Source organism: Stegodyphus dumicola, chromosome 2 (assembly GCF_044657685.1).
Source record: "Stegodyphus dumicola isolate Sdum_Otavi_A_Nest chromosome 2, ASM4465768v1".
Classification (NCBI taxonomy): Eukaryota; Metazoa; Arthropoda; class Arachnida; order Araneae; family Eresidae; genus Stegodyphus; species Stegodyphus dumicola.
The window spans coordinates 169,465,953-169,484,953 of record NC_140769.1 but is presented as its reverse complement, the minus strand read 5'-3'; the positions used below and the strand labels follow the sequence as shown (position 1 = coordinate 169,484,953).

Below are 19,001 nucleotides of genomic sequence, written 5' to 3'. Positions count from 1 at the left end.
CAACATATTAAAGATCTAGAAGAAGTTTTTAAATTATTAAAAGAGGCCGGTCTTACAATTAACGCCTCAAAATGCAAGTTCGCAACTAAAGAACTTAAATATCTGGGTTATAAAATTTCGCAAAAGGGTATAGAAACTCAAGATTCAAAAATAAAAGCCATCAAATATTTCCCACCTCCCAACACCGCCAAGAAACTTTCTTCTTTCCTTGGGTTATGTTCTTATTATCGGTCATTCATAAAAGATTTTGCTAATATTGTTGAACCCTTGTTAGTAATTAAAAGAAAGAAAAGTAAATTCACGTGGACAGCGGAAGCAAATACCGCATTTGAAAGATTAAAAGAAGCGCTCATCAATGGCTCTGTTTTGAAATTCCCGGAGGGGGACGAAAACCTGGAAATTGCAGCATATGCGTCGGACTATGCTGTGGGTGCAGTTCTTATGCAAAATAGCCATCCTTTGGCATTTTTTAGTAAAACGTTGAATCATACACAAAGGAATTATACAGCTACAGAGAGAGAAACATTAGCCGTATTAATGGCTGTACACAACTTTTGATTTTATTTCGGCAAAGTGTCAGTAACAGTCTTTTCGGATCATGCGGCTGTTGGTAGACTTTACTCGGCGAAAACCCTAACGCCTAGGTTAATAAGATGGGCTTTAAAACTTCAAGAATATAATCTCATAATTAAATATAAACCGGGTAAGGAAAACAATGTAGCTGACGCACTTTCTCGTATAAACAGGACGATGAAGGAAATGAACTCAAATGCGCTGTGTTGACTTCAAAAATTTTAGATTCTAGAGATACGGTTATTACTGAACTGAAAGCTGATCCTGAATTTGGAAATATCTATGCTTATTTGAAAGACCCCGAAAGCTTTGAGCATACAGATATCGATGCGATAAGAAATAGAGCAGAAAACTATGAAATAATAGATAATTTATTATTTTATACGAAAACAACAAACGAAAACCTCGAGTACAAACCAGTCATCCCAGCCTCGCTTCGACTAAGCATTTTGAAGGAATTACACGACGCGAAAACAGCGGGTCATTTAGGGGCCAGAAAGACTTTAAAAAGGGTACGCGAGGCGGTATATTTCCCGCAATTATACAAAATAGTAACTGCGTATGTCAGGTCCTGCAATCAATGTCAGTTAATAAATGATATTAATTACAGCCCGGCCGGGTACTTAAATAGCATTCGCGCTACATTTCCGAATGAAATTTTAGGCATAGATCTTCTTGGTCATTTCCCCCAGAGTGAGTTAAATAAAAATCGTTTTCTTTTAGTAACTGTAGATCATTTTTCAAAATGGACAGAAATTGTTCCACTTAAACGCGCGTCAGCCAAAACAGTCGCAGATGCATTCTTACACAGATACATTTTAAAATACGGTGCACTGATAAAAGTCATTAGCGATAACGGATTGGATTATTCAGTTATTCAGTTATGGCAAAGCACACGAGGGCTATCTGCCTAAAGGGAGGGATGCCTTTCGTGGAGGACTTTCTAAGGGAAACTGGCTCGTATACACGTTACACATGGGGAAAACCACAAAAACGCCCATGCAGCCAGCCCGTTCGCGGGATTCGAACCTCAGACCGAACTACCAGTGTTCAGCGTCTTTACCGCTCGGCCGCTGGTGGGCCTTAGCGATAACGGTAAACAATTCGTTAGCCAAATATTTGAAAATATTTGCACTGGACTTGGCATACGCCATATCAAAACGGTTCCGTATAGACCACAGGCAAACATCGCAGAAAGAGTTAATAAAAATATTGTAAAAATAATTCGAAGTTATGTTAGCATACATCACAAGCGCTGGGATGGCTACATAAATGAGTTAGCTTATGCTTTAAGAAAGGCAAATCACGATACTACGGGAAAAACCCCAGCAGAACTATTTTTAGGACGGAAGTTAATTACGCCATTAGATAAATTATTCTTTGTGCAACAAAGAGAGCAAGAATTTAAACAAAAAGATGTGAACTCATTGACCAGGCGGTTAAAAGCTCGGATACGGCAAGAAATAGACAAAAATTATACTATGATAGAAAACGCCAAGAAGCAGATTTTAAAGTTGGGGATAAAGTGTGGAAGCGGAAATTTTCTTTATCAAGTGCCCCAGACAATTTTACTGCAAAGTTAGCTCCAAAATTTGAAGGCCCCTATGTAATTCAGGAAATCAAGGGAGTCGTATTGTACCTTAAGAACGAGAGATGGGAAATCTGTAAAGCAAGTCCCGACCAGGTGAAAAAATATTATAATCAAAATGATTTTGAAATCCTTAAAAGTTTCTTGCAGGACTCAAGCGTAAAAGAAGTAGAAGGTCCAGAAGTAACGTCACCCGCTCCACCACCCAAGAAGCAGAGAACTGAAGAGAAACCTAGCCCTGCTACAAGTCATGCGACGGTACCGTAAAGAAGAAATGAAAACGTTCAAACTCCAGCATTTAAGAAATACAAGAAAGCAACGCCGCCGCGTAAAGAAGCTTTGGTAAAGAGGAAAAGACCACTTACAACATATCGCAGTAGAAATTCTGCATCGAGGAAAACGCTTCCAGGGCCAGAGTGTCAGGTGCAAACAAGGCCGCCGTTCCCGAGAACGAAAAGACAGCAGGAGGAACGAAAAGACCACCACCAACAGAAGAAATTCAAGCATGATTCCAGACCGGAGGACGCCAAGACCAGCCGTCCAGGGACAAAACGGAAAAGACAGCAACCCGACAACTACCACTCCAAGAGGCCAGCATGCAGAGGGCGAAAAAGAAATATCAACATGGACGACACTCGAAGGACACAAAGGAGACGACTGACGTCGATGAATTCCATATCGTGGGAGCAGTTCTGCCAGAAGAGGATGTCGGAGTTCCAATCATCGAAAACTCAAAGATAAGTTAAAATCTTCTATAAAATTTTTTTCTTTTGTTCCGAAATGTTATGCGTAAATACGAAGTTCTATGTTTTGACGGAAGTCAATTTGTCTCGGTTGAGACTTAGTTTTGTTTTACTTTATTTAGCTAAGGCAAAAGTATTATTTTCTTTAAGTATAAAATCTAAGAACAAGCAGTTTCTGTTGGTCGAAAGAATAATTCTGTTATGTTAAACCAAAATTTGGCCGAAGATAAAAATAACTTCGTATTCTTATATTAATAAGAAATTTAGTTTCAGTGCGCCAGCTTGGCGAAGAATGCGTAAAGTAAAAATTTATTTTTCTCTTATTCATTTTATGGTAAATTGTAAAAATCATATGTATTAGAATTTTGTAAATATACGTAAATACTTGAAAGTTATGTAAAAGTAGAATTTAGTCTAGAAGCATAAAATTTTAGATGCTAAAAGTAAATGCTCAAAAGGAATGAATTCAAATTTAAGTATTAAACTGTAGATAAAATCATGCTTTAGAGCGAAAGCCTGCATGTCTAAAGATGAATGAGGGAGAATTTAGAATGAATGTGTTTTGTAGGGTTCTCCACCTACACTTGAATTTTAAGAATGTTAAAATAGCTCATCGAGTTTTAGAATGTCGAGTAAGGTGTGTCTATTTGGTCGTTGAATTCTAACAAATCATTGTGGTTAGGGGAAGTGTTGCAATACTAAAACACTAATATTCCCGTTTGACACCACACATGGTGGAGAGCCAGGGTAAAGTTAAATTCATGTTTGAATACTTGAATGAATGTGAATTAAGCAGTAACTAAGAAAAATAAATCGATCAAACACAAAAACTTATTCAGTGTCAAGAAAGTGTAAATTATAATGTATTTAGAAAGATACTGATACTTATTCCTTCCAGATGCTGGAAGGAAGAGAACAGATTGATTCCTGAAGTCCAGAAAAGGTTGCTGTAAGAAGAGAGGGTTAAATAAGTATCTACAGAAATTTATTCTACCTTTTGTGAGAAAACAGTTTTTTTATGTAAACGAGGCTCTTAAATTTTAGTTCAGAATTGTGGAAACTTTTCAACAGGTTGTTTCTAGGACCTGCTTCCAAGTTTACCCAAATTCTGGCAGCGGCAAATGTAGGGTTTATATTTATTTTAACTAACATTTATTTTAAGTTTAAACTACCTTTCCTGTCAAGCCTTACTTTCCCCTGGAATTGCCAATGCCAGAGTATGTAAATTTTAGTAGAACGCGCAAAGTATTCAAAATTGTCAGCGGAAGTAATCTGAGTTAAATAGAAGGGAATCGAGTTCGAAAGTGTGCTTTCTTGCTTCACGAGCGTGGAGGTGACTAGGTAGAAATTGAAGAACCACGCGTTTCGGCCTGTGTGCTTGCCTCGGTAGATAGTTAAATCTTTCAACGTAATATTCAGAAGTTTGCTGAATTGTCAGCGGTATCTTAGAACGCGGTTAGGTTAGTTACGTTTAGAGAGCCTCGTAGGTAGTCACTTGTTATTATTCATTTTTAGTTTCTTATTTTTATTTTACCGCCGGGTCGGCGTAGTTTGTGAGCGTCAAGAGCACGCATCTGTAATTTCTAAAGTTGAATAAAAAGGGATTTAAACCCTTCTCAAGACTGTATACTTTCCAGTTCATAGCAGTCACCACTATTGTTGCGTGCAGGTTGGAAGCACACAACATTACACTATTTTAGATACCCCGAATATTAATTCTGCATAAAGGAGAGATGAGAGAGTGCAACTATAAAATAAACTAAAAGTGTGATATCGTGAAGTTTAAAAGAAAAACTTAGATCTCCCCTTATATTTCTGCATCTGTATAGTGACCAGGAAAATGACATGTTACCGCAATTTATTTGAAATTAAAGAATTTGATTGAATATGCAGCTCATTCAACGCTTTTGAGACTAAGTGTGGTAGCAATAAGAATTAAACGTAACCGCAATTTACGAAGACTTCAATGAACTTACTTTATGAGTCGTAAGAGCTTCGACTACCAGTGGGCACATCAAGCCGGACAGCGTTCCAAAGCCATTTGACATTCCCATCAGGATGCTAGCATATCGAGGAGCTATGTCAAGATGGTTCACGTTGAAGCCTATTATAAAAACACGATATGAATAAAGAATACTTAAGTATGAACAAATAATTCAAATACACTAATTAAATACACTAATGTCCATAAATTAAGGTAATGCAAAATCAGGCAAAGGAAGAGTTAGAAGCAAAACAAATTTGACTTATTTGTAAAGCTTATTTATTAAACAAAAGGTAAAGAGCAAAAAAAGATGCTATATGTTTGATATTATTAAAAAAATTAGCGATTTTTTCTCCCTGGAGCAAATTACAAAAACATTTATAAAAACCAATATTACATGGTTGGTATGACTGTTAATACATTGTATGTCCCCCAGACGATGCAATACAGTCCGTACAACGCCTAGGCATGCTGAGTATCAAATTATCGATCTGATCTTGGGAGATATTACACCACTCAAAAAGCAATGGCTCTCCGAAGTTCCGGAAGACATGTAGGAGGAGGTTGACGGGCTGCAACTCGTCGGCCAAGCATGTCCCACACGTGCTCTACTGGATTCAAGTCCTGTGAGAATGGTGGCCACTCCATACGGGTGATATCCTCCGATTGAAGGCATTCGCTTACGATGTTTGCACGGTGAGAACGGGCGTTGTTATCCATAAACACAAATTGTGCGCCCATGGCACCCCGAAACAAACGTACATGTTGTTCCAGAATGACGTCCCGATAGATTTGGCTTGTTATGGTTCCAATTTGAACATGCAGGTCAGTTCTGGAACCCAGAATAATTCTACCCCAAACGAGCACTCCTGCACCACCGTAACGGTGTCGTTTAATGATGTTTTCTTGGTGGTAACGGGTACCTGGAGCTCTCCATATGAAAGTCCGACGAGAATCAGACTCCAAGCTAAACCTGGACTCGTCGGAAAACATCACACAAGTCCACTGTTGCGGTGTACACAATGAGTGTTCTCTACTCCAGGCTAACCGCAGGCGACAGTGAGTTGCAGTAAGTGGAACGCATCTGACAGGCCTACGAGCATATAGACAAATCTGCCCTAAGCGTCTGTACACGGTTTACCTTGAAATTGTCGTACCAGTGGCTGAGGAGAGCTGAGGAGACAGGTCTGAGGCTGTTCTCCGCCTGTTTGTTTTGGCAGTAACTGCCAAATACCGGTCCTCATTCGGCGTTGTAACTCTGGGGCGACCTGTGCTGTAACGTCTACTCACATTACCATCATCTTGGAATCGGTGCCAAAGCCTGGAGATGACACTCTGGGCAATTCGAAGTTCGTCTGATACTTCCAGTTGGGTACGCCCACATTCCAGACGGCCGATAATCCTACCACGTAAAAAATCATCCAAATGCGTCCTTTGTGTCATAACTATTCGGTTATTGCACTGAAATGCTTATAAAGCGCCTGCGAACAGTTTTACTTCTTTGCCTGTATTCCTTATATATCATTCTCTTACACTCTCTTCATTGTGACTTACCATCGGTGTCATCTGGATACTTCCTGAAATTTGCATATGATTTTTGAAGATGTGTGTAGTGATTTTACAGGTGATATATTATTTTAGAGTTCGATTTCCGCGTGACTTCGAATTATCCTTAATTTATGGACATGAGTGTATTTCAACTATCGTTTCGCAAGATATTTGGAAAGCCAAGTCATTCAGTCCTCACGTAAGATAAACGCTACATACGAAACAAAATTACATTATACTTGACTTTTTTCAATGGCCAGAAACAAATGGTTATTAAGCATTTCTACTCAAAATTGCTCATTAAGTATTTGCCGGAAATAGGTGAACCAATGGATACGTCATCCAGCCGTCTCATGGAGCCTTGTCCAAGGAGCACTACAAATGGCGATCGAGAAGACGGGAGGCGGGATGATGAGTACGCAATTGAAAAGCAGAAAATGAATCTGCACTCTTGGATTTGGATTGGCATTCAGCTTTCGCTATTCATCATACTGTCTAAGCTGCGCATTCTGCTTAAAGAGTATGATGGAAAATTTTACGTACCATTAATAAAAAATTTATGTACTATATTTTACGTCTTATTAATAAAATTATATTTTTTGAAAATACATTTTAATTATGTAATGAGTTATTCCTAGAGATAATTCGCAGTATTATTTCAAGGTGAAATATGCTCAGTATCTTCACTAAAATAATGAAAACAAAAATATACATGTCGTTTTCCCGCCGGTAATTAAAAGTTCGTCAGGTAAGAAACAATACTTCGGTTATTGAGACCCATACCGTACCAGATAAAGATTTATGCACTGAAAATATTGCTTTTTGCTCCAATTCTTTCCCAAGTTTCGCATTTGACACGAGGAACAATTTTAATACACTGCGAACGAAGCTTTAATTTAAAAAAGCATTTCATGAAACTAAAAGTCTTCATAGTTAATCATATTCATGGCGTTCAATAACACTACTCAAACAACAGATAGATTTCAGTTACTCAAGTTAAGTTTCAAAAAATTTCCTTCGTTTATAAAAGATTGCATTTATTCTCAATTAATTACATGTATAATCATGCTGGATCACATTTTCGCGATAAAATGCAATATATTTTATCTGATCAAAAAAGATGCAAAATTTGACATCTGATAAACCAGTGGTTCCCACTGTTTAATCTGCGATTAAGCTGTGTATAGTGTGTGTGTGTGTGTGTGTGTGTGTGTGTGTGTATGGGGGGACTGAAATAGTTCTTGAGAAGTTTTGACTGTCATGAAAGGATTTCAAGTAATCTTCACTTTATTGTTAAATTACATATGTCTATTTTCAAGTCAATAAAATTATAAATTTTTATTGCTTGTTAAATAGTTACTTATGTTTTCTATTACAGTTACAGAACTACACTATTTTCTTAAATGAATCTTCTTTTTCACTTCCTTACTTGTAGTCCCGAAAAATTTCGGGTATCGTGTTTCAGCGGAAATATCCATTTTGACTGCTCCCGAATCCATTTAGGCGACATTTTTTGCGTGACATCTGCACCTACGGACAGAATAAAAGGCTGTTTTTTACAGAAAGGTTTGTCAAATGGATTCAGAAGGGGAATTTTCATGACGTCTGAATGTATCTTAACAACAAGATTAGCCGTAGTGTATTGAAATTTTTATATGGGACTGCTATTAATACCTCCGTACGTAAAGGGGTTAGAAAAAAATATGGAATTACAGAAATACAAACATATTGCTGAGACTAATACGGTGTAGGGAAACCGTTGGCATTTAAAATAACTTTCAGTCTTATCGGAATGGATAAATAGAGGTCTTGTATGCTTTGCAAGGTAATCTTATGACCATTCGACCTGTAAAACGTCGGCTAGTTCAGTTAATGATGGCTGTGGATAGCGCACACGCAGATTTCTCCCCAAAATAGTCCACAAAGGCTCAATAATATTGAAATCTGGTGATTGTGGTGGCAATGGTAGATGTGAAAGTTCACCCTCATACTCAGAAAACCAGTCCAGGATGATGTGAGCTGAGAGAACAGATGCTCTATCGTCTTGAAATACGGCATCACCATTGGGGAACAAAATTTGTACCATGGGATGTACGTGATCAGCCAAACTGTAATGATGGATCTCATGGAATACCACTATATGGCTGCCCAAACCATAATCGAACTCCCGAACCATAGTCGATCACATTAACCTAACTACTAACGGTATTAAGTACAACAGCGAGTATATTAATTACGAGGCTGGGAAGTTTGGAAAACACTCTGTTGTACAGTGTAAGTGAAGCAATGTATTTAGAAGGCAAAATCGTTGAAACAAAAAATTAAAGAAAGAAAAGCTGAAAATAAAGAATCATCATGAATTTAATAGCAAAACACGAACATTTCTGAAAAATAATTAATTTTTGCCAGATATACGTACACGAAACTAAAAACAGCTTTACTTCTACGTAAGTTTCACTTCAGGAACTAGTAATAAACAACATAATTTAATATCTAAGCACAATGGTTGCACTATTATTAACCTTTATAAAAATACGACATATTAATAAACTCGACCGCATCGCTTTATTATACACTCTCAAAAAGTATATGCAACCAGAAGGAAAGAACTACTATCACAAAACCTAATATATATGTAGTATATGAGGAGATAAACAAATGATTACAAGTTCAGAACAAAAGTTACATTAATAAGTTATAGCATGAAGAAGGTTACAAATTAATAAGTAGTATAGCCACCTCTAGCAGGTATACAAGCCAAAATGCAGAGTGGCATTGAATTAAGTAGGCCACCTATGACTGCCTGCAGAAGATCATGCCATAATCTTTGCAACTGCGGAGTAATTTAAGCAATATTCCTGGACGGATGAGAAGACATTGTTGGGAGAGTCGCGCAGTATGTAGACGAGCGTTGTCTTGCTGATGAGTGGCATCTGGCCGAATTGATAGCGTAGGGCGTACAACCGGTGTTAAAAATATCGTCCACGTAAGTGCTAGTAGTCATAGTGCCTTCAGGGATGACCAGAGGTGATCGTGTGTCCCAATAAATCGCTCCCCACACTATCACACCTTATGTAATCGCCGCGTGCCGCTCGACCTCAAACGCCGGATCGGACTGCTGGCCTGGCCGCTTCCACATGCGTGTGCGTTGATCAACAGCACTGAGAGTGAATTGGGATTCATCGCTGAAGATAACATCCTCCAGTCGGTTACACTCCACCTTGGCCAATTCGGTAAAAATTCAGTCGACACTGCCTATGATGTGGGGTCAGTGGTAGGCATCTTAAAGGATGTCGGTAGCATATGTCAGCGTTGGCCAGTCGTCTCCGAATGGTTTCCTTTGATACCACGGGATGCCTGAAAAGTTATCGATACTAGCGATGTTGTTGGTACGGAAGTGGTCGCTTTTTGTGATTGCGCGATCCTCGCGTTCATTTGTGTTCCTGGAACGCCCTGATCCTCCGCGTCGGTAGATTATCCCTTCCGTGATCCATTGTCGCCAACCGAGCAACTACCATATCGCTCCGACTGAGGTGGCCGCCGATACGCCTAATCGACCAACCTGCTTCTTTGAGGCCTTCTATATACCCCTTTTCAAAGTCTGACAACTGTTTGTACTGCCACCAGTTACATTTCAGAGGCATCTCTAGTCACAATACATTCCATCTAAGTCGACATATTCGTTTGAATACCACCTACAGTACGAACAATCATGCTTTTAAACTCTCCCTGCTGTGCTGCGCATATCATATGCGCATAGCGCACTTATTCTTGTCTCAATGGCGTCAAAATTTAAATCATTTGCATATCTCTTACCAGACTACATTCCTGCCGAGTTTAGTGACTGTGGCTCGATTTCTTGTGGGTGCATATATATATTTTTTTGTGAAAGAGTGTTTAATTAGGTTATCGATACGCAATTTGAAAATTTATGCATTATGATATGTTCAGACAGTAAACACTTACAAAATTTCTTGAATTTTATATTTCACTCTGTTTTAACAAATATCAGATTTTGTGCTTTTTTTTTTCTTGCGATACTGACTTACACACATACGGAGCAAATTTTTTTTTGAAATTTAGCTTAACTAATAGTTTAAAAAATCTTCAATAGTTAATAGTACGGGGCATCAAGTACCTGAAATCGCAAATCCGCTGAATCCTACGGCAAAGATCAAAGCCACAATGGCCGTCGCTGTACTTCGCGTATATCCTACAACCAATAAGAAAAGAGCTTCCAGACCAAAACCTGAAAAGAAAGCATGTTTATTATTTTATATTGTTATGAAATAAAGTTTCACAAACCATGCATTTAATTATTGATTGCAAAATTCTATCGAAAAATTTTAATATTCATAACATCTTGGAGCTTGAAAATTTTCAGATAGCCACCATTTGATAGACATAAGTGCAAAAATATATTTGTGATGGAAAATTCAAATTTATGCCTCTAGAGTTTAGATAAAAATGTCTCTAAACTTCAAAATCTAGGAATCCGAAGCTTTGCAGGTGTCTCAGAATCTTTACATATGCTTTGTTGCAAGATAACTTTTGTGAAATTTGATTTGCAGGTTTTTAGTAATGCATTTTTCCACTTTTTACCTTTATTCCGTATCAAATCTTAGTCTCAAAGTTTAAAAACACGTATTTGATAAACTTTATGTAAGGTAAGAAACTGGTGCTATTGAAATTGTTAATTTTTTAATCCTCAGCATAATTATCAGATAATTTTGTATTGTAGAGAAGTTCACGCACTTATTCTCTAAATATAGTTTTAGTACATTAAAAGATACAGATTCAACAAGAATGATGTGCGACCTATTAATCTATGACGTAGTATAACTTTATTGTTTAGAAGAAGACCGCAATAAAAATGTATATATTTCAACTTTTAATATCCTTTATTTATTTTTAACGAATTATTAGAACATAATACATTAAATACTTTAACTGGATATAGTATATTATTTTGCTAAAAAATATCAAAATTAAAAAACACGAAAGCATGTATGAAAAATATGAGCGTTTTTTAAAGACAGTAATTACGCAAATTGATTACTTTAAGAATAAATCACTGAGAAAGTTGGACTCTAATATTTCGTCACGTCTAGTATTGTACCTGATCTATTCAATTTTAAATTTGTATTAAAGACCCCAGTTATATCTATGAAAACTTTATTCATAAATGTGACTGTTTGTGAATATAGGTGGAGAAATAATTGCAATTTTTCCCAATTTAAAAAAATGCTTTTTCTGGAGAGACTGACAGAACGCAAAAAGGCAACTTTAAGCTACATCAACCTCAGACTGCTTTTTTTTTGCATAATTTTGGATTTTATAATTCGTTTGTTTTTCTGCTGATTTAATACCTTTACAGAAGTTTAACCAAACAGCCTTTCTTATCTTTAGTTTTCCATATTCTTATTATAAGAGATAATCTACGTCATATGGAATTACAAAATGATCGAGTTTGCAAAGAAAATGGCGCTTTTATGATTCGAGGATGTAACATCATGGATATCTCCAAATTTTGATAATGTGGCTTTCTTGTCTAATAATGTTACATGCTATGAAAATGTTGCTTGAATTATTGATAACATTTTGGAAAATATCATGCAGAGATTTGAAAATGTTGCTTGAATTATTGATAACGTTTTGGAAAATATCATGCAGAGATTTGACTTACCTCCACAATTAAATATTTTTCTGACGGAAGTAGTGGAGAGAATTTCTCTCCTTCTTAAGTAATCTGCCAGCTGCCCACCAAGGGGTACCACCATTGTCATGAGTAGATGAGGAAGAGCTCCAATAATTCCTGACTATAAAGAAAATATGTACAAGGTTAAAAAGTAGAATTTAATATGACTTTGTGGAGTCTCACTAGCAAAATTATTTGCAGCCGTATAGAGATCTTTTCGCTAATTTGTATTATGATTGCCTTCCCTATTTCTGTGCACTATCATAATTTTTTCTTTTATTTTGGACATCGCAGTTAGAAATCTCGAATATATTTCTCATAATTTAAAATTTAGAGAAAATAAAAGCAATACACATTTTAATCAGTTCTTATTACTTTAACTTTGAGAATTAATTAATTATAAGTTCAAATATTAGAAAATGCACAATTTCGAAAAGGGAAAGCCTTTCGCACTTTATGGAAACCGTTTTCTGTATGAACATTCGAGTTGCTATTCTGAGATAAAGATTTGTCCTTTTCAGTATAATCGAATGTTACTTTTGTCTTGATTGATATTCAAAATAACAGATTTAGTTTAAAATGTCTCTTGAAATTGCCATTTGAGTCAAAGGTTATGTAAATGTATTTTGCGGGGGAAAAATATTCGTATCAACAAATTGTAAAGCCGTGCAAAAAAGTCGAGATTACTGCGTTTCAAAGAAAAGTATTTTTAATATTTTAAATATGAAAAGGAAAAGAGTCTAAACTAAAAAAAGCTAAAAAATGGTCACAAAACCGTAATCTTGAGATTGTTCGGATGCATGTAAATATTAAGAAAGCGAAGCTCGTGATCTTAAAAGAAAATCCACCGACACCAAACATCCATTGCATCAAAACTGTGAATATCTTCTGGCACTGTAAGTAAAATCATTCATAAAGATTTAAAGTTCAAAATTATGTTTAAACCTAAAGTTCATATAGGATAGGGAAACAAATTGTAGAAAATTTTATGAAAAACCTCTAGCTGCTGATAATAGGAAATATTTTTTAACACTCGATGAAGCATGGATGAATTTAGGTGAATGTAATAAAAAAAGATCACTTTTCTATTGAACTGACAAAAATGACCATACGAAATAGCTCCGTACAGAAAAGTTCCGAATGAGATTCAAGACTGTTGCAAGATTCATGACTGTTTCTTAAAACAGCAAATTAAAACTGAAAAAAATGTCTCAAGTAAGGCTAGAATAAGTTCAGCAGAATATTTAAGAACCAAGTTTTGAAGAAGAAATTCCAGCTTAATGGAAAGGGCATATTTAAAGTTGAGCTTCATATGGACAAACCTTCTAGTGACATGTCTAAGTCAACTGTTGCTCGTATAGCAAAGAGAGAATCAGAAGCAAGATCAAAATGTACTCCATTTAACGAAAGGCCATGTAAAATCAATTAGAGCTTCTTCTACAGACATTTGCATTATCAGTTTGTTAAAAATTTAGAAGATCTTAGAAAAAGATCAAATGAAGCTTCTCCTACGGACCTTAGCGCTTTGAGTTTGTTGTAATGAGTCTTAGAAAAGCGGTAACCAAGAAAACCGAATAGACTTTGGAAAACGATCCAAGAAGCGTGGACTAAAATTGACGGTGCTAAGGAAGAGTTTACTTTCATGCAAAATTCAAGCTAGAGCAATAGCTAAGAATAAAGGCTATCAGAAAGAAGCAAATCACTTCAAGAAAAGCATTAAAATCCTTCAAGTATTAAAATAAATTATCAAAATTGTTTCCATAAGTGCGAAAGAACTAACAATAGCATATATAGCATACAGATGTATATCAATAGTGTAAGGAATCTCTTTAAGTATATACGGACTATGTAGTTGCTCGATATGCACATCGCCAAAATGCAACAAATTTCGAATTCTACAGATTTATCACTTCATGTCGTGAATTAAAAAAAGAAAAAAGTGGAAAAGAAACTTCTGACGGTGGTTGTTTTTATCGTGATCCGTTAATTAAAAATGTAGCGATAGAATAGTGAATGAATGGCAACCTCGATAAATTCTAAAGATTCTAAAGAAAACAGATAGCTTTTGACTGCCGTAGATGATTAAATGTTAGCTGCTTTTATATGAGAAATAAATATCTTCAATAAGATTAAATGTATATGATGACTCATTTCTTCTTTGAAAAGAAATTTGTTGTAAAATGAATTCGAACTTGAACCGTATATTTCATTCAAAATTAAATGTAAAAGTGTCGTAGCTTTTATTCAAAGCGAATATTTTAGCATCTTAATTCTACGAACCTCTAACTCCTTCCATAATTTAGAAAAACTATCAAAATGATTTTTTCTAAATATCGCATTAATAATGATTTAAGTGGCATTGAAGCTATTGCACTCTAGCGCAAAAGCGAAGATGAGAATTCTAATTCTGAAAGTGAAGCTTCAAGAAGATTCTCAACGGATTACGCAGTTTATTGCATTTATATTGGTAATTATTTAAGTTAATTAACAATATTTCTTATGTATTATACCTATTATAAAATTATTTTTATTTTTAATTTTTTGTTCAATTTTAAAATCCTATTAAAGAGACTACTAGAAAATCTTTTCTTCAGTATTCCCATGTTAAAATACTGCTGCGTTTTAAAATCAGGGACGGCTTAAATTCGAAATAATGTGGCATTTCCTTCAAAGCATACTTGGCGAGAATCTGCTATTATCAGCATTGACCTCTAGATATTAGCTACAAACGCGTGCTATTTGTATAGAATTAATCAAATATAATTTTTAGAATACAGTTATATAAAAATTGTATAATTAGAATAAATATATAACTTTCATTACTTATATTATCGTAAAAAAGGCCTTTTTTTAGAAGTATTGTGGTATAGAATTAGAATAATTTTCTTCATACAGTTTATGAATTGTGTTCCTTTGAATTATTTTTTATTATAAACAAATTAGAATAATTCGATTAGTTTTTATTATAAACAAATTAGAATAGTTCAATTAGTTTTATTATAAACAAATTAGAATAATTTGCTTCATACAACTTATGAATCTTGTTCCTTTAAATTCTTATTATTGCAAATATATATAACAGATTAATTTTGATTTGTAAGCTGAAATGAAGATATTCTTTTTATCCGAGTAAAAACAGTATTACTCTGCTTTGATATACTAACTTACATTGTTATGCTAATGTATAGCAAATTAATCTGTCGCATGGATCTGAATGATTTATAAATGAACTGACGAATGATTTCATTGACAATGAAATCATTCGTCAGTTAAGAACTATTCCATACCTAACGATTATCCTATCAGCGCATTACAGATAGGATAATCTATTAAAGTCCCCTATAGATGAATTAATAGATTATCCTATTTGTAATGCATTGAAAAGCAATTGTAAAATATGTGATAAACTTTCCCGTTTGTGTTATCTTGCTAGATAAATTGATGAAATTTTTAATGAAAATTAGGAAACTCAGTTGAAAATAAATTAATGAAATGATCTACTATTAAATTAATGAAATACTAAATTTATAATGAAAGTAATATCGAAACATTATCAGCAGAAAAATTTGTAAAAAGTACATCCGACTATTTGCAAGTTTAACTAAAGCTCAAGACGTTCTATTCTCAATTCTTAAGTGAAAACTACGACATCTTAAGTGAAAACTACGAGAAACTGACTAAGCAATTCAACATTTTAGCATATAGTGGTGATTGTTCTCAAAAAATGAAAGTCCCTCCCAATAGAATCCTAGAACTGCCGCCCAGACGGAAAGTGGTTAGTAATTCCGAAGGGCCAAGGTTCGAATCCTGGAGAATGTATGGATGTAATTTGTCCATCCCTTCATAGGACTCAACGGTAGCCCACCTATTAATTGCCTGCTTAAAGAGACCACCACTTCGGATCTTAGTAGTGGCCATTGTCTATAAAAATCTAGACCCGCCATTTAAAAAAAAAAAAAAAAAAAAAAAAAAAAAAAGAATCATAGAGCTTTGTAGTTTTTTAACCAAAAGCAGATAAAAACTAGCTCAGTTTTTATCTTTGAAGGACTGGCTATAATCGCAGTAAAACCTGTATCTACAAAGAGGAAAATAGATACAAGCTTTAAAAAGTAAGTTATAACTACTCCCATACCTTAACAGAATTGCGCATGTAAAGAATAAAGCTGATGTCCACATCAACAATTTTTGGTACTTTTCCGTTTCGCCGGCGCAAATCTCGCCAAGCAGACTTTATTGGCGACAACATACAGTATACACATAAAAAATATTTAAAAAAATTTAGTTCTAAGAATTCTTTTAATTTCTTCATAAACATTTTAATATCGCTTAAATCTTTGTAAAAAGCCAATAAATAAAGACAATAAATTTGTAAAAAAACATTAATTTAAGAATTTACTATGCTTTCAAGGTTCAACATCCTAATTCGCCGGTTTATATCACGTGACCCCAAGCAGTCTCATCTCACGTAAACTACTCTACAAAAATCTAATGCTCTCAGTAATTATCTACATTAATTTCAAGTTAAATCTTAATTTGGAACACAAGTTTAAATGCAAGAAATATTTCAATGCGTACGAATAGCTTACTCAGAAATTATGTAAAACTGCAGTGCTTTACTTCGCTAAGGCATTCTCATTAGAATTGATGAATTTAACGCTTGACTTTACCTTTTCTATATTTTCGGCTTCGGGTAAGAGCTGTGATTGCATCCTAATTGACTTAATTACCAAAAATGGCCTTAGACATAAAACTGAACTATCTGATAAAAATTCTATGTAATTATAGTATGCCAGTATTGACAGAAACAATCAATCTGATTAGAAAAAGCTGCGACTTGTTTTGAAAATGTGGCATAAAAGGTTACCAGTGAGAATATTCCGTTTGCATCGGTTGTACCATTATTGGCGACTTTATCGCTTGCGCCGGCAAAACGGAAAAGTACCCAATTTTTTTATAGTAGCAATGCGAAATGCACTGTAGTAAAATTTCCTATTACGGGAAACTTATTTCAAGGTTGAAATATGAAAAACAGTTCTATTTTTCAAGCAAAATCTCTTAACTATACTGAAGTTCATTGTGGGGGGAAATGAACTACACTCGAGGTCTGACGAGCACTCCCGGCTCAGCCTCAGAAGGTTGAAAGAGAGTTCTTCAAAAAAGGTCTGTGTTACGGCAAGGGGGCTCCCATAGCGTAGCAAGCGAGTTTAATTCCTGTTTCGAGGATTTCTATGGCCATCATCCGGCCCTCCCGCCTAGTAAGGAGGTTGTTCAATGCGTGTCACTTTAGTTGCATTTAAATGCAGGAAAGATTAAACATTTGATTGATTCATCTAAAGATGGTTAGAGGAATGTCGAAAGCTACAAATTAAAATTTTATATCGAATTATTCTCCTTCACTTTAATTCGAATACAAACTACAAAAAAAAGTGACCTTAGAATGAGAACTTGTAAGAAAATAAGCAAAGATTCGAATTTTCAGATCGATATGCTATTTTACTGGAAAAGTAAATGTGAGGAGTTTTGCATGGTATTTACATTATACAAGTACAGGTTGAAATGTAATAGGGCATTCAATGTTTCCGATAAGTAAATGGGTAGAGTCCTATTACACTTTTATTTTTATCAATTTAGAATGTAATAGATAAATAATAGTTTACAGTCGGTGCCTTTGCACTTACAAGTCATACTTTACACTTACATACTTTACACTTTGGAGTCATTTCCAGAATTTTGGTATTTACGTTATACATGCGAATAATCAGAGAATCTCATTCAGCTAGTACACAGTCGCCAAAACAGATGATGGAAGGCGAGAACTTCGTGGTTTTAGGTGCCCATCGCAGGATGACGACAAAATAGGACAGCAGCGATCTTTGATTTTAAATTTAAAAAATTTAAACGCTACATTTTAATAATAAGGAATACTAATTAAATAATAAAAGCTAATTAAAAAAGAATGAGACCACATACCTCGTTGATGTTGAAATGGAAGACCTCAGTGAAATATGTAGTTTGCGAAATGAGCAGCATATAAAACGTCCAGCTGCGACAAAAGTTGGCAACAATGATGGCATATACTGGCATGGAGGTAAACATTTTTCCCCACGGCGTCGTTTTCAGCTGAAAAATGCACATAATAATGAACATTAAAAAAAATATTTTCACAACACTTTAGATTTGATAAATATTTATTAGCAGAATTTTCTGCGAACATTTTCCTCTTATGCAGACAAAAAATATGAAAATCATAGAATTATTAAATTTACACTACATACGGAGAAGCTATTTACATCTGAATAATTCTACATTTCAGCTTTATAGAATTTACATTTGCTTTTGCACACTTCTGAATATCTGACACAGAATATTTGAAACATTCCAAATTTGAAGGCCAAGATGTTTTATATACAATATACTATGTCTTTTTTTGATATTGATCAAGAGCAGATGGCATAAATTTTCTAATGTATATATCCATCGGTAACCAGTAGAAAATGCTCCAGGTGAGGTATGTGGAGTCATTTTAGTATGAGATGATTCAGTAGGTCTGAATAATCTGAGATGCAGAATTACAATTTACCGAATAATGTATATTTATTTAAATAGACGTCATAACACTTTTTTTATGCTCTTATTGTAAAAACGACATTTGAGATCGATTGAGATGTGAGAATCAGAATAAACATCAACTCCGAAGAGAAAAAGAATGTATTCATATCTTAAAAAATAACTGTAATCATCTGTTATTTGAAAGAAATTCTACTTGCTGGGCTACCGAATTCTTGGTCAATTTATAGAATAAATGTATATGTGTTTACGTCAAAAAATCTTATCATTCCTTAAAAGTTTTTTTGTGAAAGATAATGA

General features: G+C 34.9%; 1 protein-coding gene across 1 annotated transcript in view; it reads right to left on the bottom strand.

Moving 5' to 3' along the window:
- Positions 1–19,001, bottom strand: part of LOC118181715 (vesicular glutamate transporter 1-like) — a 266,747-nt gene that overhangs the window by 16,349 nt on the left and 231,397 nt on the right. The window contains exons 9-12 of the mRNA XM_035350912.2: positions 18,105–18,254; positions 12,123–12,255; positions 10,575–10,685; positions 4,881–5,008 (exon numbers count right to left, since the gene is read on the bottom strand). Coding sequence (XP_035206803.1) covers positions 4,881–5,008; positions 10,575–10,685; positions 12,123–12,255; positions 18,105–18,254 — 522 coding nt within the window. The remainder of the gene's footprint in view (positions 1–4,880; positions 5,009–10,574; positions 10,686–12,122; positions 12,256–18,104; positions 18,255–19,001) is intronic.